Raw genomic sequence first — 27,157 nt, forward strand, 5'->3', positions numbered from 1 at the left:
ACACAAACGTTGCCTAAAAAAGTTCATGTGGTTGTTTTATTACATATATCACATAAAGGTTCGACATGAAAATTAAGTGTTTGAGTCAAACCCTGTTTTTTGTTCTCTCCAAATCAGGGGTTCTAAATATTTTATTTAAATTAATATAATTAATCATACTTTTTTTAGAACTAGGGTTTGAGCCTACAGCTCGTACATAGTCTCTTCGGTTAAGTCGGTAAATGAAGTGTACAGGTCATACATAGTAGCTTTGATATTAGGTCTTCGGTTGTATTAATAGATCCTTTTAGAAGTCGTCAGTACTTGTTCTCGAACGCCTGTAGGCGAGTAGGTTCTTGGAGCGAAGTAGTAGTCCGACCGTCAATGTGTATAATCAGGTCGTAATATACTGTCATACGCGTAAACTTACATACACTCCGTACGTAGGATTGTATAGCATTCTTCCAGACATTTGCTAGATTCGTGGTCATAGTTTGCGGGACTTCAGATGTGCGTGCGACGTGACTCTTGGATTGGTGTTGCGTATGAATCGCATCAGGTTTTATAAAAAAATCACAATAATACAGATCTTCAAATTATATTTTTTTGACAAAAACAACATACAATTTAACATCGAAATAGTATTCACAAGTTTTTAAATATTTTATAATAGAAATCTAAACAATAATATTGCATCTTTATTGTTTTTATATCAAACTAATAATAATCCAAAGATAAAAAGTTCACAGGGTCGTTTTTAATACTATTGCAAACATTTGGAATGGTATTTTGGAAGTACATTATGTAAATTTAATATCATTAATAAATGGCAGGTTACAAAACAAATGCGATTGAAAAATTGTCTTTATAATTATACAAAAAAATGGAATGTATTCCTTTAAGTATATTTAAAAATATAAATTAACGACCCTGGTTAACAATAAAAGTATATCAGCATAGTTTTTTTTTAAATTAAAGTCTTCACAAATGAAATGTACAACTTATTAACCAACATATATTTGAGATTATAATTTATATATTAATGAAATGTTATTATTCAGTCTAAATACTTGAATGATTATATTTCTCTAATTATAATTTTATCTAAAAATGAAATAAATAGTTATGCATATTGAATTTTATAACAATTGATGCACATATGTTTTATTTCACGAAATATAACAATAACTAATCAGCAACAACACATTTGATTATACATTTTTGGTAATAATCAATCACATATAAACTTTAACATTATTTAAAAAAAATAAACATGGCGAAAAATCAGCACCAAAATTGAGAAAAGATTTTTAAAATTTAAGTTTTCGGACGGTTGTCACATTAAAACGTCATAATATAATACAATAATCTGGCACATGATTTTTTATAAATATAATAATTTTTTGGTGTTAGCTTATACATTATAAAGTATTATACATAATAATGAAATCTAGTTTGCGTGCGATTAGTTTTCAATATTTCCTATCAATATTGTTATATATAATATATTCGTAATATTCTTTTAAATTTGATAAAATCAAAGTATACATAAAATTATCTAAAATTCGACAACTTGAAAAATTCGATGTAAATAGCTGCCGAAAACATAATAAAGTATACACACATCAATTATAGTTAATTGATGTTTGAGTTGTGGCACTTCCGATCACTTCCATCCATCTAAAAAAAATAAAACTAATTAATAACATATACTAGACTATAATAAAAGTAAAAATATTGTACATATTAAAAAAATACCTTTGATAAGTATATTCACTTTCAGCCCTAAAGAAATATATATGATTTTTAAAAATCAGTTTAAACACGAAATCTTTATTGATTGCGTCTTTCTCGTTTGGTTTAGTTACCGTGTAACTGAAAAATAAATTACAATTAATACGTATGTATTATGCATATAATACATATATATTTTAAAAATACAAACCCAAGCAAAGGTAAAGACGCCAACGGATAATCGTCATGACAAGTTTTATAAAAGTATAAACAAAAAGATGCAAATACTACCCATAACCTCTGCCATCCTTGAGAATTTTTAAACTTTCTTAATAAATAACCAGAAAGCTCATTCTAAATATCAACAATGAATACATTAATATTATTATATATTTATTAAATTACAAATCAATTATATAAATACCTCCATAGCTATTGTCAAATGCTTCCAAGATAACGATATGTTACGATGCCAACATACGTGGGCCAAAGTATTACTTCTCTGCAAAGACATACCCGACGATTCGAAATGTTCATTTAATTCTTCAGCTGAACCTATAAATAGTCGTATTTAAAACATAGTCGTTTATTTTATATATTATTATTATTAATTTTAAGCACTTGAAGCTGTCATATTTCTAGAAAGTGGGATATTCTCTTGTGAACCACTTCGGGCGTTAATGACAGCCTTTTCTATTTCGGACATCCAAATATCTCGTTCGGTCGAAGAATTTGCACTTAGAGTCATAGCACGTCCACCTCCTTAAATATTATAAAAATATGAACACTTAACATGTAAAAAAAAAATAAAAACTATAAGACAATACTAACCGTATATTGAAAATGAATTTGAATATTCAGCATGTTCAATTTGTATACTAAAAACTGGTATAATACCGTGAACTTTAAACTGTTGATGTGAAGATGTGCCTTTGTTACTGTAAACTAATATGTCAGAAAACTGAAAAAGAAACATTGATTAGTGTGTGAAAATATATATAAAATTCAAAGTACAACTCACCAAGAAAAACATTCTTTGTTGAGGACCTTTGCTTGTGTATTTGAAGAGACAGCCTTGTCTAATAAAAAATCTATCAGGTATAACTAAGCTTTCTAGTCCTGAGAATAAAAATTAAATTTTATTTATATATTCAATTCTAGCTTAAAGATATATATAATAATAAAATACCATCAACATCTCTGCGCAGCAGACACAAATACGTATAATTCAAACTATTGGGAAGAATCTCTTCTAATCTATTGCAAAGTAAATCCATATATGAGAGGCACTCGTTCAATATTTTATATTCTTCGTCAGTCGTGTTGTAAAGATCAATTGCACCTACAAATCAATTATTAGTTTAAAAGAGAAAAAGTAAAAGCAAACATATGAATTAAAACAAAGCACTCACGTGATAAAAGTTGTTTGTATTGCAACAATCTATAGAGCGGTTTTAGAATAAAAACATACAAAGGAAGATAACAAGTCTTCTCTTGCGTCTCAATCTCTTTACAGACTCTTTCGAAAGACGGCGATTCGCCGCATGTTTCTTCAAGTTTCATCAAAAAGTCCAAGTGCTCCAAAATCCAGCGTTCGTATAGCGGAAACGCTTCGGATAGATGATCGAGCACCAGCTGACCGATGTAGTGCATGTCCGATAGATTTCCGGTCAAAACTTTACTTTCCACTGCGTCTCCATAATTATTGCTCTCTGTTTGCGGAATCCGAGTACAAAGCTTCCTTTCTAACGAGTGAAGAAAAGCAGTTTGTTGTATGATCAAAGATTTGATCAGTTCGCACAACGATCCGTCGTTCCAGTGCTTCTCGCTCTCTATCGATAGTTTATCTTGGAACATCTGATAAATACACTTACGTTATTTTCATATACATATTAAATAAATCAGTAACGTGTGAAATAACTCACTGTTGCTATGACTTCTAAATCTTTTTTATAAGTGCGTTCCGTCATCAATAGTTCTTTAGTAATGAAGAAGTTCTTGTCGGCCGGAAAACGCTTCTTCCTCTGTTCGATCGTGTCCGAGTTTGTTTGAATGGATTCACTATTCACCATCGGTCTAATCAATCTATCTAAGCTATAAATAAAAAATATTCGAGAGTGAGTACAATAGAAACCTTAAAAGTGCAATAAAATTCAAAATAGTAAAAATGAACATAACGAAAATATATATACATATAGTAAAAAAAACAACAATAAAAGTGTCACAAATAAACTAGCGCACCAAAATAAAATTACACGACTACAAATAATTGTTAAATAAGAGAATAAATATAATTACGTGTCTGCTTGTCCAGGTTTTCTTTTCCTCAAGCTTTCATATTCACTCTCACCGCCGCTGAGCACATCGATGCTGTAGCTTGAGTCACTGTTTAACTGATTTCTTCCCGTATTTCCTGTCTTATCTATATAAAATAAAATTTATTTATATAGATACATTTACAAAATGTCAGACTTAAATAAAAAAAATACCCACCTATGCCATTATTTAAATGCGTCGATTTTTCCTCGAATACTTGTTCACTGTCTTTCACTGGCATATTCACATAGTTACCGTTCAAATTTGGTGTCGCGTCCCCGTTGCTTGTATGAGAACCATTTGCTTGATGTTCGGGCTTGATACTCTTATCAGTCTCATCCTTTACATCTGTAAGTCGAGAGATAAAATTAATAATCAATATAATTTATAATGTCGTTATATATATATAAAATTGAGTCATAGTAATATTTAATTTATCAAAATTCACTTACATCAAATCCAAGGTATGTAAGCAATAAAATACGAAACAAAAGGGGTACGGAAATACAACCAAAAATAAAAAGTATGAATTAAAATTATTATTAAATAAAAAAATAACAAATGAGCATTAAAAAGATTTGGCTGTTTATCTGAAATTTTTATTTTCAATAAAATTTATCTCAAAATGAGGAATACGCTCGTTAATTATTATGTATACATATGAAATAATACTGATTGAAGTTTTAGTTACATACTTTTTTACGTTATTAGTTTTAAACGTTAAACTATCACAATTAGATTTATAATCACACAAAAAGTAAATCCTTAAAAATAAACGACATAACAAATAACAGTATAAAACTTAATAACTCATCACCGATCATAAGCATCATTTATTTTTAAAAATCACATAATAATAATGCTAAACACATACTCGTGTGTAAAACAGACTCAAAGACAATGCTATATTTATAAACATAATAAATTGTCATAAAAATATACTATGACGTAAATAAAATAAAATAACAGGGTTACACTAGAGCTATATAATATATTTAATAATATTGTTTAATTAAACTTTTTTGTCAACAACAAAAGTTAATCTATCACAATAGAATCTCCGTTGGCACAATCTATAGTCGCAAACCTCAAAAAAGGCTGTACCGTCAGTTTTAAAAAGTTTGGCCGTTCAAAAGCGTATGTATGCCTTTAACTGTCACTATGTGAGTATATTTATCACTTGTTAATTATCGTTTTTTTTTATTAGGAAGAAGGGATAGGTCCTCTTATTGTACTATCTAGGAACATAATATTTTAATATAGTAAAACCTAAGAAATTCGAAATAATAAGATAATTCGTATGATCTTAACTCGCTGATTCACTGTTCAAAATCAAAATTTTGATCATATGTCAGTCATTATGACGATTCGTTAATTGACATTTTTACAGTATTAATAATAATTCAACAACATCAGCGAAAAACAGATAATAGCGTCGACAACCAACTATATATAAATAAGTCAAACCATGAAACATATTCATAAAGTTATATAATAAAATAAAGCATATTTATCAAATTACATCTAAAAACATTTAATGTTTCCAATTAAAATTTAATTATTGTTAAATAATATTTGACTAGATACGATTCAACTAATGATACATTGATTAAATCGATTAATTTCGTGTTTTAAAAATTATTTACAAACCGACTAGCGAGGATCTCTTTTATAGAATTTTCAATAATAGATTTTACTCTTAAACATCAAATTGGTGAATTGCATTCATGTCAAAATATATAAATTAATAAAATACATGAAAATATAGAGCTTTTCAATCGAAGCGCTTCAATATGCCTAACTCTAACGAAAAATCTATAATGTGAAATTTTACAATGAAAGATTTCAAAATATATATTTTTTCTATAAGAACAAACATAGCAAAATATTAGTTATGTATATATGCACATACTAGCATATGTATATATTTATTTATAATATACTAATAGCTTTCGTTTATGTATTTATATATTGTTGATCCGATTGAAAGAAAATCCTCAAAATTATTATTAATAATATAAAACAATACTAGTATGCCGTCTTTGTATGAATTAATAATACTAAATTGTATATATAATATAATCAGTTCTAACTATAATTGTTAGCTATATAAACTGTGTTCAAATACATTACTTATTTATATAATATATGTATATACTCTTACAATATAATAATAGTTATTACATAATATATATTTACTATATAAAATTATGTAGAGAATCAATATAGGCCATAAGTTAAATACATGTAAATTTATATACTAAAAACCATTAATATTGCTAAGTTTCAAATGGGGAAATTTAAAATTACACCTATATAGGATTATTAAGTCATTCGAGTTAATATGAATATATTAATATTAATTAACCGCAAAAAAATCACATTAAAATATTTTAAATACACATTATGTATATACGCTAAATAAATATTATTGCATTAAAAAGAAATAAATTTTATATTTTCATATATAATATATTTCTTTACCAACCGTATAGCTACTACTATACTTTGTATAGAAACGATGATTAATATTTGTACATTATTTTTTGTTTAATACTGTTAATTATATCATTCGCGTATATATAAATAGCATTAACTGGCTAAGATCAAATTCGATATAAAAATGACTCTTATTCATTATAAATGGTAAAGTCTCACAGAGCCTCGGGGATGATAAGATAACGTTACATGGATTGTTGCTACTTTCGTCATTATTAAAAACATTTGTATGAATCTGCATTTTATTCCTGATCAAAACAGATCAATGTGGACCCGTTAATTTTTAGTGTACTGTAGTTGTGTAGCGATTGTCTTAATTCACGATACATTATAAGAACATACATAGTATTGTGCATTTTTGCAATTTATCAAAAAATGTGCTACAAATACTTTTCATCAAAAACAGGCAAAAGCATCGCTGATTACACTGCAATATTTTTCCTACGAAGAGATAAGAACCTGATTAAAAAAATTTAAAAACCAATATTAAAATTTTTAAATTCATCTAGATACACATCTTGTGCATAAACATAATAATAAAAATACAATTTGAAAAATCTAAAATATTTAAAAATCATGAATTTAATACAACAAAAAATCAGATGATTAATATGAAATCGTCTCGATTACATATAAATCAAGTTATCGTCTCTTTGTAGCAAAAAAGAGATATTTTTTTAGCAAAAAATCTCATTGAACGTGCGCATTAATTTATCTATACCTATTACTTATTTCCTAAAAAACATAGATACCCTGGTGAGAATATGTGTGTATATATGTGTGTGAATGAATACAACAAGGAAACTTTATAAGCGATAATATATAGATCATGCTCTAAAACATTAAATAATAATTGATTTATCTAAACTTTTCAATGATCATTCTGAATCTCGTCCTCCTCCTCCGATAGCAGAGGAGGCGGTATAGACGACACGTCGAAACTGTGTTCGGAACCCTCGAAGCTCGGCTCCGATATGTAAGCAGGCCTAACACGATACTGAACCGCGTCAGTCTCAACACGCTCGGCTTCTAAACGGAGCAATTCTTCGTTGTGCACTTTCTGATCGTCATAACCGACATTAGACCCATCACTCTCATCGTAATACGAATTGCCCGATTCGACCATCTCGTACATATCGTACTGCGGATACACCTTTTGCATATTGAACATCTCCGACGGGTTGTACTCGTAATTGTCTTGGTAGGACTGCAGCTCGAAGTTTCTATTTGCAGAATTGTCATATCCGCTGTAAGAAGAATGCGACTCTTCTTGAGTAAAAGTGTGTTTGCTTATCTTTGAGCCGCTTGGTGATTTTTTTATCGTTTTCGTTTGATACACAAACGTATCCAATTGATAAGGCAAATCTGAACTTGGACCAGGTTGATCGTCGTCGTCTTCGTAATCGCCGTCTTTCTCGATCGGCAAACACATCTCTGTGGGATAATGCGGTCCCGCTTGAGAATGATAAGACGAATCGTGCGATGAACTGGATATGTACCCCTTGGCGGATTTATTTCTTTTAATAGAAGAATGTCGACTTCCACCGCTGCAATATTCGTTATCATCTTCTTTATCCTCGCAGTACGGTTTAGATTCAGCGCAAGATTCACTATTCAAGTACGGATGTCTCAAACGTCCGAATCTATCGAATCGCGGATATCCCATTTCATCTTCATCGCCAGATGCTTCGAACCCTTCGTACCGCTTATTAAAAGAATCCGACATAGTCGTAAAATGCTCTTCTATACCTCTAAACCTCGGCTCTTGATTGTCGGCGAAATGCGGATAAGGTTCGTCAAAACCTAAATTAGGAATTTTTGCATAGATATCATCGTACACGTCTTGATTTTCATCGTAATCAAAATTTCTTTGGCATTCCTGATAATCCGTTTTTGACATTTCCGACGATCCGGATTCCAATTCAGGAACGTAACCTTCGGAACACTCTGAGCTTTCGGCTCCTTTACCGGTTTCGCCACTTCTTTTACAAAGATCGGATTGAGACGTTCTGTCTCCTTCTGAAGAATTTTGACTCTTAGGAATGTCTTCTTCTAAAAGATCGTGCATAGCATCATCTCTGTCCTTGTGCTCGGGATATTTATCCTTTTCGATTTTAATTTTTTTGTTAGATGCCTGACGTCTTCTGCGATAATTGCGAATTCTCTCCTTGGGATCGTGAACTAAATCGAGAGAACTATCCGTATCGTTTCCACTCGGAGGACTCTTCATACTCAAATTACGCATTAAAATAGTTTTTTTAGTAGGCGTTTTATTAGTTTGTATCGGAGGAGATTCAGAACTTAAGCTGCTGGAATAATAAGGCGAACATTTCGACAATTTCAATGGAGTTTTTGACCTATCTAAAGCGCACAGATTTCCAGGTAAGTTTGTCACGTTTTCTTTCGTCAAATGCTGGGGCACCGCGTGACTCAAACCTTCCGGAGACACCAAAAGGTGTTCGTGGAATGATCGACTCTTGGTTTTCATTCTATATTGTTGTGAGAACTTGTATTCTTTAATTTGATTCTTAGACAAGGTTTTATCATCGTAGCTCGAGTGTTTCGTTAGAGATTTACCGTCGGGTGTTAAAATCTTATTACGAACATCTTGGAAATTTGAGAAATTCTGACTTTGATATCTCAACGAAAGTTTCTCATCTTGACTATAAAGTTGAGAGCTTTGTCTTGCAGTAAAGTCCGCCTGAGGTGAAAGTATCTTGTATTGATTCAAGACTGTACTATCTTCACTCTGACAACGCTGATTAAAAGCGTGAGCCTTTTCTTTATTGGATTGTTCGTCACAACTGAAACTCTTCACTGCATGTTTTAAATTATGTTCATATTTACACGCGTCTTGAATGGCATCGTCGTCTCTATGGTCTTGGGAACTCGGAGAATCGTAAGGTTTCTTAGAAATGTGACTACTTGAGCTTGATTTATCGCTTTCGCTTTGCGAATAATGAATGTTCCCAATGATATTTTGCGAAACAGTGGAGTCATGGTCGATCGGAAGTTGCATTTCACCGCGATTATCGGCTAGGCGAACTTCAGCAGCGTCTAATTCAAATTTTTGGGCAGGAAGCGGTTCCATCATAGTAGGCACCAGTGTATTACTTGTACTCGACCATTCCGATATTGACTGAGCTAAAGTTAAAGTGCTATCGCTTTTAGTGCCAGAACTTGAATCATTACCAATTTGTTTTTTAGAACTAGACAAAGTTTCGGAATTGCACAATTTGTCATACTTGTTGATGTCGTAAGATAAATTATCCGAGCTACTTTTATTATTAGAATGAAGCGTTGGTTTACCGCTGTTATCGACAGATTTAACATTTACACTGATATTCGACGAAAAATCGCTGCTCTTATTGGCCGACTTTTCGCTTTTCGCTCCTGATAAGTTAGAGACGCAAGATATCGATTCGGAAGCAGATAAATTGGCATATTGCCTCACGGTATTGGTACCGGTTGACCACTCGGATATGCTAAGACCTATCGACGTGTCTTCTGAGTGTGAACTATGAGTGCACTTTTTCTGTTGTATGCCCATCTTTACCGTACCGTCTAAATCGGTGCCAAAAGAACTGGTCTCTTCTTCAGAATGACTACTGTGGCTGCAACGTTTGCACGAAGCAACACTCAATCGCGAGCCTGCAGCCGGAAACTCCTCAATGTTTGTTTGCGACAGTAAATCGTCGATGGACGTATCCGAATTATTAGAACCGTGTGAATATTTGTGGGAAATAAAAGGATGCAGGCATTTTTCATTTTCAGGTGATAATCCAGATTTAACGCTGCCGCCGAACACGTCGTCGTTAAAATATATGTCATCTTCCGATATTGGGCTATGATTTTGAGGCGATCTGGTAGGTTGTGCCATTATAACTCGATTGCTTGAATCTTCGAACACATTCTCGCTTTCAGGAAACTTGGGATGATTTTGAGAACAACAGCTTCCAATATTCAACGCAGACGTTAATGTATTTGTCAAACATGATCTATCATACATCGGTACGACTGATGATTTTAAGCATGTCGTTTCTTCGCTGGAATTCAGAGGTTCGACCATATAGCTCGTTTCTTCATAAGATATAGGTTTAGTATATAACTTTGGAATAGATTTTTGCGGTCGAGTTAAAGTTGCACTACCACTAGATGATGGTTTTTCCGGCAGCTCCTTATCTTCCTCATTAAAGTCCCGTTTATAATATAAAACCTTATTATGATGATCCCTTGATCTATAATCTTTTTCTATTTCGTCGCTCAAATTGTCTTCAGTGTTAAAAGCAGGATTTTCTTCATCCGATTCATTATATTCTAGCACAGTTTTATCGATAAGAGAATCTGTCAACAACACCTTGTGAGCAGTCTGTTGTCTCGTATCCATAAAATAGGTTTTAACATTTTCTACAATAGGCGTCTCCAACAAACTACTGGGAGGAGAAGGCCATATCTCTGAATCGATTGATTTAGCAGTTTGATTCTTCCAGAATATAGATTTGGGAACCTGCTGAATAGACTCGACGCCTCTGTTTAATTCTCTTAAATTTTGACTTGTATTATCGTTCAATTCGTTACTGCCTTTTGGAAGTTCAGGTAATGGCCAATCGTCACTCTCTTGACTCTCAGAACTCAACATAGATTCTATGTTTATTTTTGTCAGTGCAGACTTTTTATCCTGTTTTTTTTCTTTTGAATCGATAAAAGTCGAAAAGTACATACTTTCATTAACTCTTTCAACGGTAAACCTATGCTTCTTTGTGCCGTCTCCATCGGAAACTGTCTGACCTGTGTACATTTCGTAAATTTTATCTGCCAATCCTTGATCGATGGGTATATCGGGCATTTCGGCTGAGGTTCTTCTATCAGTGTCGGAAACGTATGCCAAATTACTCGGAGGATCAGAACTTAGACTCGGTTGATGATCGCTAGAAGCTACAGATTCATCGTTCAAACTATCGGAATGGGAGGCTTTCGTAGAATCGTCATCGCCGCTAGATTTTTCAGAATTAGTACTCCTTTCAGATATTCTCGACAATGTTCTAGAAACATTAAAGTTCGCTCCGTAATTAATAATCAAATCTGGCGTAGCCATACTAACACTAGTATTTGTAGAAGAACATGTAAAATTTGGAGGTAAATCAAAATCGTCGGTAAAATCAGTATCTGATGAATCTTTAGATGTGCCTGTAGAATATGAGACGTTTTTAGGCGGTGTGAACGTTTGGAAATCGTTCATTGTTCGATGATTAGAGAAATCTAAAGATTCTTTATTAACGAACGACTCTATGCCATCGGCGTCGGGTGGAATCCAACCCTCTTCTATACTCGAGCTACCATCGCTTCCCGAACCGACAAGGAACGGACGCCAAGTAGGTTTAAGTTCTTTTTCAACATCGCCTCTTCGATACGCAGCGCCTAATGAACCGGAGCTAGACTCCGTTTCGAAAGATCCTCTCGATTCCACGCTAAGCGACCCTTTAGAGTCGACGCTAGATTTTGAAGAACTTTTTTGTTCATCTTTTAATCTTCCCTTCTTCATTTTTTTATCTTCCACGCTCAACGAACCCTTTGTATCTAATGATATTCTCGTGGAAGCTTTTTGTTCCGTAATTTTAACTTTACCCGGAGCATCGTAGCTTCTAGGCCTATCTTCGGAATAATTGTCGATCATTACTCGATGCTTTTGATCATCTTGAGAAACCATAATTTCAATTTTTGTATTTTTCAACATTTGTCGACTAGATCCGTACTCTAAAGGCGGCGGCACATTTATAAATTCAGAATCGGAGATTCTAGTCGACGTCGACTCGTATGAATCTGAAGTAGTTTTATTGGATAGAATCTCATAACCACTTTCTATTGTACTGAATATTCTTTTTGCAGTTTTGTGATGACTTTCAGAACTAGAATCTGAGTCGGAAGGAGCCTTTTGTGAATCGACTTGACCCTGCTTCTCTAAAGTAGGAGTCGGAGATTTACGGATTATTCTAGGACTCCTGAAACCTTCACCGTTGGTAACCTCCATAAAAGGCGACGAAGGCGATGGAGTTTTATACAATTCACTGGATGCTGACTTCTTAAGATTATCATCATCGAGGTTTATAGATATCTTCAAATCGTTTTTGGCTTTTTTATTTAATTTTTCTACATCTTGAGAAATACCGAGGGGTCTGGCAATCGAACAACTAAGGCTCGACTCTTCTTCGATTGAACTCCCTTTCATATCCTTCATACTCGAAGGACTCTCCTTTTCGACACTCGTCCAAGAAGTCGATTCGGAACTTTTAGATTTATCGGCGCTCAATTTCAAAAATTCTGTGCGGCGCATTTGTGTACCTAAATGAGTACCAGATGCATCGTTCGTATTATAATCGTCTTCTTGATATTTCAATTCTTTTGCATCCATAATTGAAAGGTTTTCAACGGTGGGACTATTCTCTTGAGGTGGAGTCACAATTACTTTAGTTTTGTGCTTCATAAACGGTTCGATAAACATGGTTTGTTCTTTCTTCTTCCTTTCCCTAAACCCCAAATCAGGATCGTCAGATTCGAAAACATGAGAAGAATTTTCATGTTTCAAAAACTCCATTAAACTAGTGTCTTCAAAAGTACTTTGTTGTTCTATCGATTTGTTAATAATAATTCCACTATTCGAAACATCTGGTGTGCTAATTTTTTGTCTATTATTTGGAATTGGAGTTTTTTTTAATTTATTGCAAATTTCACCCTCATTCTCGTGATCGTCGAAAGAGCTTTCAGTGTCAACATAAGGCATCGGAAGTATAATAGGACTACTATCATCGGACACTTTCAATTCGCTGACTTCAGTTAGAGATTCTTCTTCACTGATGATTCTAGAAACAGTATCAGGTGTAAGTTTTTTTTCATCGGAAACCTTGGATTGCGGTACGTCACTATCTTCTTTATTTGGATCAGCTGTATCGGATTCTCCCCTTGATCTGTCAGATGATTCTGAAAGCTGCCTTTGTTTATTGATTATGTCAATTTTTCTCCTCTCCAAAATAATTGTCTGCATATCATTTTCATCATATTGCGGTGAAATAGAACGTTTTTCACTATTATTGTCTTCGTCTACAGACAACCATATATCCAAACTAGTCCCTTGTAAAACGACTCGTTCTTCTTTTTCTGACTTCTCACTGTCGGTAGATTTAATCGGAGAACGGCATTTGGGCGATCGGACGCCGTACTTCTTATTATTTATAACAAAGTCTTGAATTTCAATTTGATTCAAGTCTGATTTTGAAGTTTCATTAGAACAGGCGGAGTCTTTAGAAAACGCATCAGATATTTCGAAGTTTCTATCGAGACTTTTAGATTTACCTTCGACGATTAATTGATTATCAATCTTTTTATCGAGACTTCTGGACTTTATATTCTTATGAACGACTCTTCCTTCCATCTGTTGTTTGAGTTCTTGTTTTCTTGACAGCGTTTTAGGTGATTTTTGTAAAGATTCAATTTCATCCTTCCTATATTCTTCGAATGATTTGCTGATTTTATCCTCAAAGCTTTTGTTGTTCTTACTGCTTTTGGGTGCTGTCTTTTGATCTTCAAAACTTTTACTAATAACTCCACTAGAAGAGTTGTCGAGTTTTTTCGGTGACTTCGCAATAAACACGTGATCTTCGACTTTACTTTTAATTTCAGTTTCGATTATAATTTTGTCTCCTTCCGTCTTGACCACTATTTTGTCTTCAGGAGGTGGAAATGGAGGTAACGTATCCTTCACAGGACTCACTAGGGTTTTAGTTTGCTTTAATGCTGCTTCAAAAAGCATCTGTTGCTTCTCTTTTCTTTTTGCTATTTCCGTATCGCTCTCGTCTTGAGATTTGGATCTTTCTTTACTATTCGTACGCCGTATTTCCATTTTTTCGATCGATTTAGATTTTTCTTTGGGACAAGAACTTTTAACTTGCTCGAGTTCTTGACTTTTTGTTCGTTTAATATCTAATGAAGGCACAGTCAAAAAATCAGGTCTTTCTTTCAACGAAGAAGGTAACGATTTCTGCGTCATCAACATCTGTGGCTTATTTTTTTTTACTTCTGATTTATCTAAGGATTTACCTTTAGGAGGTAATCCTTTATGAAAATCCGTCGGAGATTTTTGATTCGCTCTAGATATGTGACCATCTTTTGATAATTCTCCATCTGATTTATTATTAAATTTTTCCTTTGGAAGTTTTTTTTTCTCCTTCTTCTTAATTTTTTCCATGTCGGGAACTATTTGATCATTTTCACTTAAATCTGAAAATTTGCGTATACTATCTCTCGGAGAATTTAACGATGAACATGGAGAACGGGATGGTGATTTTGAAAGTGGAGATTTTGAAACTGGAGATCTATTTGGAGATTTTCCTGGAGATTTATTAGGACTCTTTGAAGTCTTCGATCTGAATATCTCCGGTTTTCTTTTAAACGATCTTGGTCTTCTATATTCTGTTAAACACTCCAAAAGCTCCAATTCGTCAAGATCCAACACTACATTTTCCAGTTCTTTAGGTCTTTTAACAGTCGGCGCCTTTTCTTCTACCTCCTCTTTAATTTCTACTTCCTTTTCTTCAGTATCTTCTATTACGTCCTCCACTATTTCATCATTGACAATAGTTTTTTCTTCCAAAATTTCCCCTTCTTCGTCAAAATCCCCAACGGTATCATCCTTTGAAGAAAAGGCATTCATCGGTGGGAGTCTATGTAAAGAAATTACCGGTGTATCCAAGCTCTTGGCTCTCCTGCCAGCCGTCGGTGATTCTTGCGTAGCTTTTTGTCTCTGCAATGCCAACACGGACCCCTCTGATAGATTTAATCTAGCATGGGCAAACAATATGGGAGTTCCGCCTTTTTTTCGAGGCATTGGAGATATTAATTCATCACGTAATTTATCACTCAACGACATACCAAAATCACTATTTATATTAATGCCAATATCTGTATTAGATGTGTCGTTATCCATCGAATCTCTAGCGTCATCGACGTGTAAAGCATATCTAAAATTGCTCGTTGTAACGCGCTCTACTTCCTTATCTGCCAATTCTTCTTCTCCTTCCGATTTAAGAAATTCACAACTCTCCAAAATAGGAGAAGGTATATTTTCAGTCAAATGATATTCCCAAGTTGTATGTTCCTTTTCCTTGACTTCAAGATTATCTCGTTTTTGAGTAACAATATCATCTTCAGAGCTTGGTATAGATATAGAGCGCTCGGATATTCTTCGCAATTCAGTGGCATTACCTACATTTGGATCTAATACTTGCGGGTGATATTTTGCTTCTAATTCGACTAATTTCCTACATTGCGGCGGAGAACCTTCAATTTCTGTAGAGCTCATAGTTTGACCGCGATGCCAAGCTCCAGACGTAATTTTATCATACTCCAACTGTAAAATAGGCTCCATATCTTTGCGCGACTGTGGCGGGGAAAACTCTAGTCTCGTTGGTGTAGCTTCCGCAGAACCGAACACATCGTCGGAATCCAAGCTTTCATCGTCGGAAGAAAACGATGTGATCCGAGTTTTTGGTTTATTTTTAGTTTTTATCCCGCTTCCTTTCTTTGGCTGCATTCGAGGTTTGATAGTTCTCTTTGGCACAGCAGGTTTATCACCTTTATATTTACCATCCACTTTTAGTTTGTCTTGATTTTGCATAACATTCTCTCTAGTTTGTACAACATTCGGTACGTTCAAATTATGAATTTTATATTTGAGCTTCTCTTGTTGCAAACTATCCGTTTTTGAACTGGTGGCTGAGTCGCTTTCTATTTGACTTAGTTTTGAATTAAGCGTCTCCATCAACGCCGGATCTATAGACTTTGTAATATCTCTCTTCGGACTCGACATATGATGAATAGATATAGCACTTTTATCAATCTCCAATGTAACGGGATCAATTTTAGATAAATCAATATTTTGAGTGAATAAGAAATCTTTAGGTTCCGGCTCCAATAATGCCGATTGTTTGATTTCCATATTTGCAACATTTTTAGGCGATTTAGGAGATTTTGGAGATTTGGGTGATTTCGGAGACTTGGGTGATTTTGGTGATTTGGGAGATTTTGGCGACTTTGGGTGATCATGATATCTACAGCGCGATCCGTTGAGATTTTTATTTGAATTTTTTCCAAAATTGATATCTAATTTTATTCCAGGCTTAGAAGATGTGGGCGTCGGTGCCGTTCCATTCATAACATGAATTTTGTGAAGCACGTAAGGTATTTCAAAATCTTTATCAGCCTCCAGCTTTTTATAATCTTTTCCAGCTTTAATGTCATCGAATTCCTTGAAATAGTTCTTCGGAAGATCAAAGTCCGTTTTAGTTATTTCCACAATAGGTCTACCCAAATCGACTGGCATTTCAAAATGACTATATTTTGATGATATAGGAGGAGCACTAGGGATTTGACGAAATATATATTCTTCGTCGCTAGAATCCGCCGGAGTCAGGTCAATTGATTTTTGGTGCATCAAAACGTGTCGTCTAGATGAGGAACCGAGTCTTTGTCGATTCGCCAAACTATTTGGATCACTTTTAGTCCGTTCTACTGTAGCATGAGTGTAAGTCATTTGTGCATCGCTTATGCGACTGCTGGAGTTAGTATCTAGTATCAATTTAGGATTATATTCTTCGAAATGAGTCTTAGCAATAAGGTCATCCTTTCTCGTATCTTTTTTTGTATTACTTTTCACGAAAGCATAATCGCTCGTATTAGATTTATCAAAGTCTGATTGAAGAGCGGAATTTTGAGATCTCGATTTTGCATATTCGATACTGTCCATAGCGGGTAATTTACGAGGCAGAGGCACATCGGAATCCTTGGATGAATCAGTTAGCAACATAATACCGTCATCTTTATGTTTAGACGTACCGGTGAGAGATTCAATTTTCTCTTTATCGAAGCTGAATATATTTTCAGCATCTGAAGACCGTTGCCTTTGATAAGCTAATGATTTTGCTGCTCTGCTATCAATTTGAGTGCTCATTCCGGTAATCTGTTCCGGCCATATGTGAGTTGTAGTAGCAGTGATGGTGGGTGTTTGTTGTTTTTTATCGACACACCTCGGGGAAGATCTGATTTCATCGTCGGCAATCTTTCCATAAGACCTCAAACTTTGTTCAGTTTCCACATTTTGAAGACTGATGGAATGAACGTGAGAAATCTCTTTGTGTTTTACATTACTCGGATAAGTGGAATATGGATTTTGAACGTTATAAAAGTTAGATTTAGCGCAATTAGAATTTATTTCACTCATTAGGCTTTCGTGAGACTTTGTCATAGTAATTCCCGAGTCTTCTTGCATTAATTTATCATCACCGATTGGAAAATTAGAATGCGTGTCGTAATATTCACTTTTTGAATCCTGACTAGACGTTCGCGAGATAGATTCAATAATGTTGTTTTTGGTAATTTTTTTAATTTCGACATATTCATAACTAATTTTTTTATGATCGGCGTAATCTGATTTTAATTCTTGACTCGAATGCGATCCAGATCTGTCTGAACTCTTACTTTTAATAGTCTCTCTAGATTTCTTACTATCGGTATGATAAACACTATCGCGCGACTTTTTACTCGATTCGCCGCTGCTTTTGGATATTTTCGAATCGTAATAATCACTCTTCGACTCTTGACTAGAAGCTCTAGAATCCAAGATTCTTTTTATTTCTTTATAAAAACTACCATCGGATCTTACGCACATTTTTTCCCTGGGCAAATCTCTAGGATCGTCCATTAAAAATGGATCAAATTGAATGTCGTTATCGCTTTTATATTTTATATAATTAATAACTTTGGTTTTAACTACCGGTTGACGGTCGACATCGGAACCCAAATGAGATCCAGAATTATCATCGTCAGAGGGTATATAATTACCTGAATCTAATGAGCATGATCGTGTGTTAATGTGTGAATGTGAGCCTTTATATCTTTCATACGTCATACCTTGAAAGCACTCATCGTCTGACCGTTCGATCAATTCGTAACTATCATGAGAAATATCATCCTGAGATCCACCCAATTCGAACATATTGTACGGTTCGCGTTTATGAGTATGCAAGGTACCCGGATAACTAGAAGAAAATACCTTTTGAAACAATTTTAATGTACTATGTTCAATATCGATCGAAGAATTCCTAGAAGCACCAGCGCTGTAAAGAATTCTATGCGAATCGTCGTATCGTGTAATGGGTGAGTCGATGCGACGTTCGCCATCAAAATTTGCAAAAAAGCACTGATTAGTATCGGATAGTTTAGCAGATTGAGATGCAGCTTTCGACTTCTTAATTTTATGCTTAGCTTGACCCGTATCGTCGAAACTAAAGTCGTATAATTCTCTACAACTAGCACTACGCTGCCAAATTTTACGTTTAGATCCGGAGTTTTCGCCCGGTATGGAGTGACACACGGATACGGCCGAATATATGTTAATATTAGACAATTCGTATTCCAGTCGCTCAGATGACTTTTTGAACATGGGCGTTTCTCTAACCGGGGTTGGAGATCGGGTTCTATAGAGGCGGTGGCCAGTGGAGGGGAGGGGCATGTCGGTAGAGATGATTGTCTGACCTTGTTGGTCGCCGACCCAGCTGGAAGGCAGATGATGAGTTTGAACAGCTTCTGGACCGATGTTGCTGTGCAGAGATGTCGATTGGCTCCATGTACTCTCCGGAGAACCCTGATAAACATGCGCTATTAATAAATTTTCTGAACCCACGAAAAAAACCAGATAAAAATTACACTTACCAGCGGTGTCGTCGTCCGATGCGGAGGAGACGCATCCCCCGTATGGTGATGGTTGACTTCCGCGTGCGTCACCAATCCGATAGCCTGTGAACACATTGGTAAATTGTTAAAATTTAATATTAATTTTTGAAAACAAAATAAAAAGAAATGAAAAATAAAATACCTGGTCTTTCATGACAACACAATTCGTAGGAGTACCGAGTTGGCGATGAGGTGCCGTCGCCCCCTCTGATTTCCTCCGTACTAATTCCTCCCTGGCTGCATCCCCCGTGTAGCCCTTCATCATCAGAGAAGCCTCCAGATATTGAGGTTGCTTGTCCCATTCCAACGATATTGCTGTAATAGAGTAAAACATTTCTATAGATCTCCAAAAACCTACACATTCTGTATTTAAATTAATGTTTATAACAGCAGCAGTAGTGTTTTGTACATATATTGGTATGAAGATTTATAAATAATATACGCATGCATAAAATAAAATAGACATCGAGAAGAGTTTCGATAGAAGAGTACGAAAAGAAGCCAAGGGAACAAAACTGAAATGAAAACAAACCATTAGATCCGGGAGGCAGTGGAAGCAACGGGTGTGCCGATATGCTGGAGTTGATCAAATTGGCCGAGCCCGAACTCACATTGGCACGGCTTGATCGCAGAGAGCGGCTTACGCGGAACGACTGTGACCTGCGGACAAGTTACAGATGACGTTTTCTGAGCGGTCGTATCACAGGTCAATGTGACCACAAATATATCTAGCCTTAACTAGTTTTTATTTTATTTTATTGTTTTTTACTCACGGACGAGGCGTTCGAAAACATACATGTGTCATATTATATTGTGTTGAATTTGTGATGAAAATTATAGATTAAAAAATTAAAATAAATAATCAAATTAATCGCTACTATATTGTATGAAATTGTAACTCTTGTTTTTAACAACAAACCGAGAGCAATTTTAGCGAAAATCTAATCAAATCTTTCGATTGACTATATACTGAATGTCATATTAAAGGGGAGAGTTGTTTTCATTTCAGATTTTGTCGTTTTTTTATGTACTTAGGCGAAAGGATAAAAATTGCACACCAATATTCATACAAATTGATAAATGCTGCAATGTGTTTATTTTTATATTAATATTTAATTAAGAATATATTACAGTTTATTATTTATATAATTAAGCTGATTCAATAACAAAAAAATAAATAATAAATCTATCAATGGCAAAAAATATTACATTTCTAAAGGGGAAATACTGCAATTCTGATAATGCAATCGATATCTAAAAGTAAATAAAAAAAGTATAAATAACAAAAATATAAATAGCAATAAATACTAAATTATTATGCTTAAAATAATATGCAAAAAAATATACATGCATTTTTTTTAATACATTTTTTTTGTATTAAATACACAGTTGAGACAAATGTTTTTTATATCAAGCTGTATAATTATAAGCATGTTTTATTAGAAATTTGTATTACTTTGATCATTATATAATTGTTATATTTATGCTAATTAGCTACTACAAGATAATTATATCAAAAATCTAACCTTTGGAACGTTTGTCTCTTCACATAATTATCTCGGACAAATTCAACCATTTGTTTCTGCGTTCGACCGCTATACCTAAAATTTCAATAAAAGAGCATTATTAAAATTATATACATAACATATGCAACATAAATAAGCAAATAGAATTACCTAAATGACGATCCTCTAGAAAGGACCCTTGTCCTATGCCTTTGGACTCTTTTAACGGAGGAACATCTGAAGAAGCCATGATTTTCTACACACTTCTTCCAAAAATTCTTGCATTCGTTTCTACCTTCAAAGAAAAACTCGACCAAATCTTTGTGATAGTAACCCTAAAAATATAATAATATAATTAATTTTAAACTCAAACTACATGAATGCGATAAAATACATACAAATCCTTCGGGATGCAGTTTAACTAGAAATCTTTTCCTTTTGAATGAGATTTTTCTTATTTTCGCCCAGCTGAATGTATTGATTTTTGTGAGATGTTGAAATACAACAATTCCCATGTGAGCAACAGCAATGTTGATCGGAGCACCCTCGAGATCTTTCCCTGGATGCATCTTCATTCCTAAAATTACATAAAATCGTTAAATAGAACTTAGAAGTTTATCATTTCAATATATATAATAACATACCATATAATTCACATCTTCGGGCAGTTTCCAAAAGATTCAAATCAGCTTCAGCTGGACTTTGCCCTCTGAAAAGATTAATTTATTAGACAAACAATTTTCAACATTAAGTTATAAAAAAAGCAAATTACGAGTGTTTCTTATGATTCTCCATAATTCTTCTCTCCAAATCGGCATCTTGCATTGGAAAAAATTTATAGCTGCTCAGATATGTGTGGTCTGGATAATCTTCTGGAACGAAATCTCCACACTCAGCTGAAAATATATAGAAATTCAATAATTTTTATAACATTAAATAAGTATTGTTATTATATTGCACTTTTATCATACTAAGGTCGGATATTTTTTGAATCTATCGGTTTATACATACCTTGAACAATGTAACTAGCCATCAACGCAGACGTGTTCTCGTTGCATTGAATGGAACCGTGAGCCAGATCTCTTTTGATTTGCAAACAAAAGAGATATCTAGTGAACTCTTCCTCTAACTGCGCAGGATCCGGTGTATAAAATTTTACGCAAAACCTCAACAACGGATCCACCAGTGATAGACCAACTTGACGACATATCGGCTTTTCCAAATCCAACCAATACTGAATAAAAAATAATAAAATTAAAGGCGATACGCACGAAATGTCACAAATTAATAAACAAAGCATACTTTAGTTCCTCCGAGTTCTTGATATTCCAAACCGAAATAATCGGCTTCGAGAAGATGCAACTGGCGACACACTTGATCGAACAACACTCTGCCGAAAGCTTTGGCCTGCACTTGGAACATCGTGATGGAGTCGTCCAACATCTGAACTCTGACGGCGAGCATCTTTCCGCCTTTCTTGGGAGTCGCTGGCGGAGTGCGAAACAGACTGTTGCTTCCTCCACAATCCACTCCCGCGGGCGTACTGAGAGAATGATGCATTCGACCTGAAATCGAAACGATCGTTTAAGAAACGTTCGCTCTTAAGGTCGGCAAAACGTATAGATGCTCACCCGTTCCAGTGCCCGCATATCCTATGCCAGCCGAAGACAAGTGTCCCGTCGAATTTGAACTTCCCAAAGGTAAATCCGATTCCATGGTGACTGATGTGCGTTTGCCGTCGTCGTAACACTATATTACCGAATCAGATGCATAACTGCTTTATGACCCTACAGCGTTTGGTGCGTCAAAGCATCGGCGACCGATCACATAATAAAATCTGAAAAGAGAAATTAATCTAATAAATAAAAATCAAAAATAACATCTTAGGTTAAAATAAAAAGCAACCTCAAATATATTGGAAGATACATTTCTGTTCTTATCTGTAAATTCATATAAAGTTCTAATTGACCTTGAAGAGACAGATAAGATACAAATTGAAACTTGTTATGTTAAGAATAAAAATTTCATGAATACGATATTGACAAAGAATATTAAATTATCTGACCTAAATGAAAATAAATTAAAAATTAAAATGATATGAAAGCAGATGAGATATTTTAGCTGAACAATCAAAATACTTATGTCTAATGCAGGGACGTCATTTAAGGGGGGGGGGCAAGTATGGGCATTTGCCCCCTTTTAAATTTGACCAGAGAAATGCATGTCATTTAATGAAATACTATGAATCTTAATGAAATTGAAATATTAAAAAGGTGTATAAATGTTACAGTGAATGTGTATTTTTCAGTAAAGTTCCACTATTAAAATCCAAATACATTTTCACCAGTAGATATATATTTCTACTAGCGAAAATATAATTAAACTCATAGGCATTAATATGCTGCTCTAAAATGTCTATGAAGCTCAATTTGACAGTTGCAAAACACCCATTTGCTATTCAAACCCAAACCTAATCTACGCAAATTAACTAATTAAAATCCAAAATAAAAATTAAGCCAACTCAAATATCAGTACAGACCATCATTGGATCTCGCTATTTCTCCATATTACACTGTTTTAAAAATATGATATTACTGCAAGCTTCTGATATAAGATTGTAGGTCAAAGTATATTCAAACTGAATTTTGGTCAATATGAGAGTGCAAAAATAATTATCACCTTTCAGAAGTCAAAAGCAATAAAATCGTGTCAGTGCCGTCGCAGTGGGAATGCTCAGTAACGAGCGTTCCCACTGCGACGGCGATGGAACGATTTTATTGCTTTTGACATCTGAGAAGGGATATTGTTTTTTTTACGCTCTTCTATTGGTCAAAATTCGGTTTAGATATGCTTCATTCGATTCTCACTTATTGTAAGTCGTAATATTTAAATAAAAAGTCTTAATACTGCGACGGCGACGGTGCGATTTTACTACTTTTGTGATGGATTCTAAACAGGGACCTCCTTGAATCTGGTCAGAAAAATACTTGTCATTTAATGAAATACTATGAATCTTAATGAAATGGAGATGTTAAAAAAACGGTAACTGGCCAACTTTTGGTCCTTCCCTCTAAAAAAGCTGAAATGACGCCCTGATCTAATGTTGCTTCATAAAAACATTTTTATTAATCCAAAATCCCACTTCTTTCGATGCCATTGAGATTTATAGCGCTCTTTTTTCAGACAAACGTTCTAACATTAAGTATGTATTAATCGGTGTCATGACAAAACATTAACCTACATAGTATTAACGTGACATAATGCTCCCCAACAAAATGTTAACACTACATAATGGCAACATTTATTTATATAAATGAATATGTATTTTATAATAATATAAAATACATATTAATTTATTATTTAGTAAACAACATTAATTTATATATGTACCAGTGCCGGTCGGTGAAATACTTTCCCTCTCGATCGCTCGCGTGTTAGTAACTAGAGTGAAAGAGATGTAGAGGTATGCACTGCATGCCTCTATCTCTCATTCACTCTAGTTACTTAACACGCGAGCGATCAAGAGGTAAATTATTTCACCGACCGGCACTGATATGTACGTATATAAATGTTAACATTTTGTCAGAGTATTACGTCGCATTAACGTTTAGTCGTTAACATTATGGTGATTAATGTTTTGTCGTGTAACCGAATGGGACCATTGCTTATCTCTATCTTTTCAGCACTTCTTTACAACTATTCATTTTTTTCTAGAACGAACATAGTATTTTTTATACCGAGCTGACGGGTATGTGTCACAAAACCCATAGCAGTGAAGTCAACAATGAGTGAATCATTATCTATATAACCAGCATTGTTTCGAATTGCGAAATGAACTTTCAATTCAATGTTTCAATCACAAGAAGCAAAAGGTATGTTGCAACATATGAGGATTGAATACCATAACTAACTTTAATGTTTCACATTAAACAAAATTACATAAGTTACCGAAACTGAAATTTCATTATTTTGGCTAAAGGGAAATTTTTAGCTTCAACGGATTTAAAAATATGCTTGTCCTGCGTTAATATTCAAGTGTGGACATTCAAGTTCAGTTGAGTTCCAAGGATTCATCCATTGATAGCAGCAATCGTTTGTAAGTGATAATGGACTGCTCTGATTTTTCAATTGAGTTAAAAAATTGCAATGATCCAATATCATTGTAAAAATTCAGTGGCGTAGCTCACATTGCATGACATTGTCGATTAGGAAGAAGACCGACACAACTCAAATACTTACAATCAGGGTCAAGTCATATTTAGGATTTTTATTTAAGACAACTGGAAATGGTCAATATGTTCGTGGAGTTAAAAATGTAAATCGCTGAATAACGTTTGTGACATTAGCCAATTTACACCATCACATGTTAATTTTACTTCGACTGTTATCATGGAAGTGTCACTCCTAAGTTGGCTGTGTCACTGATTAATGCACTTTTCGCCCAAAAAGAGAACAATACAATATTTACCTTAAAAAAAAGACTTTGTAATTTTTAGCAGGAAATCCATTCTTTTACTATTATTAACCAAATGAAATGTTTAAACTTAGCTATATACCAGCTGCAAAATAAAGAAATGGGACAAAATAAAAACATTATCTGATAAGGCTCAAAATAATAAAACATTGACAGATGTCTTCCATAGTGACTATAATAAAAACATATGCACTTTTGTTTTTCAACCGAAATTTCCAAATGTGTATTATACAATAAATTGATTTTTGATACTGAAAATTGAAAAAGAGCCGAAAAAAATATCCTCATTTGCCAAGTTTATTTTTCATATTATTATATATCTGTTTAATGTGGTCTAGAACTGTTGTATTACTAACGTCTAATTTTTGTGCAAGCTTCTCACATGTGGTATGTTGATTCTGATTCAATTAAGCCTTCAGTTTGATTGTTATCAATTGAAGGACGCATAAGACCTTATTTATAATGTATAAAGTGCAAATATTTGAAGTCACCGTTGCACAGTACATTCTTTAACAGTACCACTGCTATGAAATCGTATTATTTACTTATTGTCCATCTATAATTGAATAAGTTGATTTGAAGCAAGAGTTCAATGTTACCAAATTAATTTAAAAAATAGTTAATAATTGCAGTGTCAGCAATTAGAAATCCGACTAGCTTTGACAAATAATCTTAAGAATGAGAAAGTTTCTTGCAAGCAAAATATATTCATGAACATCTCATTGTAAACAGTTATTATGTAACATGCATATATTTGTTTAAAACTAAAACTGTCATCGAATATCTAAATCTAAATGAACTTAAAGCAGTGACAATCGCTTTCTAAAAATATCTCAGCATTAATTGCACTTTTGCCACAAATGAATATAATTATTATAAAATAAAAATAAAATGAAATATCCAAATACGAAATTTGGGTATGTTCAATTTTGTTACGACTTTGACCAATAAGTGGTTTTTTATCACGTCAGATGCAGTGACGATGGAGAAAATGGAGGATGTTTACCGAGCGACGCAATTAATGTTATATGAAGGAATGCAGATATGCAGGGTTTCGCTCGAGGAGTACGGTCGACGTAAGTCCGTATAGTCGACGATATATGATGAATCTGAATCGGAATCGAAGTTCGTCGTCGTCGTCGTTGTCGCATAAACAGACGAGCGGGCGGGGTCCGACGCAAAGGAGCAAAGGCGGAAGTGCGGCTCACCGTTCGCAGGTCCGGGTTAGGGGGGCGTAGGCGCGACAGGGGCCGCGGTTCCCTCGTTCGAGTCTCTCGGTCGTCCCCGACGGCCGCTCACGCCCAGGTACACGGAACACGCCCGCCGACTGACACCTACTGCGCCGGTCGACAACCTTTTTCGCTTCCGTGACCTAAATATCGCGTACGCTACGCGAAATACACCCCCTATCGATTATCATTACTTCTCGCGTACCCGACACTGCCGACTGCGTAACATACTCTCAGACTAAACTCGAGACTTACATCCACCCAATTTACAATCGAAGCGACTTATTGCTTACTATAATATACCAGCAATACTAACAATCAAATTTAATCAATGCAGTGATTTTCCTAACCACCATTCAACTAAAACTAGTTATGAATCAATCTAAAACCATCGATAAAAATAAACAGTTTGTTTAGTAATATTTTCGGTATTTTTAAAAAATCGATCGAAAACATGTTTACGACCGCTACAATTTACGATATTATTTAGAACCAATACATGCGCAGAATGTGTACATACATAGACATAAATAATAAATTGTCGGCCATGAACTACTAAATTTTAAATTAATCTTGAAAACTTCAACTGCTTACGGATACGTTTGCTTCATAATATGATAAAGAAAGTTTATAAACTCCTT

The 27,157-nt window shown here is 34.3% G+C and overlaps 2 protein-coding genes across 4 annotated transcripts; both read right to left on the reverse strand.

Moving 5' to 3' along the window:
• Positions 1–561: 561 nt before the first annotated feature.
• On the reverse strand, positions 562–26,619 carry LOC148230862 (FERM, ARHGEF and pleckstrin domain-containing protein 1-like). Of its 3 annotated transcripts, XM_088195197.1 has the most exons (25): positions 26,496–26,619; positions 22,445–22,650; positions 22,116–22,378; positions 21,825–22,047; positions 21,586–21,709; positions 21,458–21,522; positions 21,212–21,390; positions 20,985–21,148; positions 20,835–20,909; positions 19,841–19,968; positions 19,451–19,623; positions 19,288–19,371; positions 19,111–19,219; positions 4,207–4,377; positions 4,012–4,135; positions 3,639–3,807; positions 3,126–3,570; positions 2,903–3,055; positions 2,735–2,832; positions 2,545–2,674; positions 2,335–2,475; positions 2,138–2,268; positions 1,925–2,067; positions 1,738–1,854; positions 562–1,659 (listed from the first exon to the last, which is right to left on the reverse strand). In XM_088195197.1, the coding sequence occupies exons 2-25, from the start codon at positions 22,527–22,529 to the stop codon at positions 1,605–1,607; spliced, it is 3,549 nt and encodes a 1,182-aa protein (XP_088051323.1). In that variant the 5' UTR covers positions 22,530–22,650; positions 26,496–26,619; the 3' UTR covers positions 562–1,604. The 3 variants fall into 3 exon arrangements, 2 of the variants coding, with proteins under 2 accessions (XP_088051323.1, XP_088051324.1); XR_015811079.1 differs by lacking the exon at positions 19,841–19,968; XM_088195198.1 differs by lacking the exons at positions 19,841–19,968; positions 22,445–22,650; positions 26,496–26,619 and having other exon boundaries at positions 22,116–22,143.
• LOC148230863 (uncharacterized) lies at positions 7,292–19,102 on the reverse strand. The gene has a single exon (XM_088195196.1). It carries the CDS (start codon positions 19,085–19,087, stop codon positions 7,400–7,402), a length of 11,688 nt encoding a protein of 3,895 aa, XP_088051322.1. The 5' UTR covers positions 19,088–19,102; the 3' UTR covers positions 7,292–7,399.
• Positions 26,620–27,157: the final 538 nt, after the last annotated feature.

The sequence above is a fragment of the Plectrocnemia conspersa genome, unplaced genomic scaffold (genome assembly GCF_051122295.1).
Source record: "Plectrocnemia conspersa isolate PC_06_02 unplaced genomic scaffold, ASM5112229v1 ptg000010l, whole genome shotgun sequence".
NCBI lineage: Eukaryota > Metazoa > Arthropoda > Insecta > Trichoptera > Polycentropodidae > Plectrocnemia > Plectrocnemia conspersa.

What these genes read in the sequence shown, in the direction of transcription:
- LOC148230863 (XM_088195196.1), bottom strand. Translation starts at nt 19,087, where the DNA reads ATGCCCCTCCCCTCCACTGGCCACCGCCTCTATAGAACCCGATCTCCA.
- LOC148230862 (XM_088195197.1), bottom strand. Translation starts at nt 22,529, where the DNA reads ATGGAATCGGATTTACCTTTGGGAAGTTCAAATTCGACGGGACACTTG. An exon ending in AAGAACTCGGAGGAACTAAA is followed by an intron (nt 22,048 to 22,115) that starts GTATGCTTTGTT and finishes TTTTTTATTCAG; the next exon opens with TATTGGTTGGATTTGGAAAA. An exon ending in CCGAAGATGTGAATTATATG is followed by an intron (nt 21,391 to 21,457) that starts GTATGTTATTAT and finishes ATGTAATTTTAG; the next exon opens with GAATGAAGATGCATCCAGGG.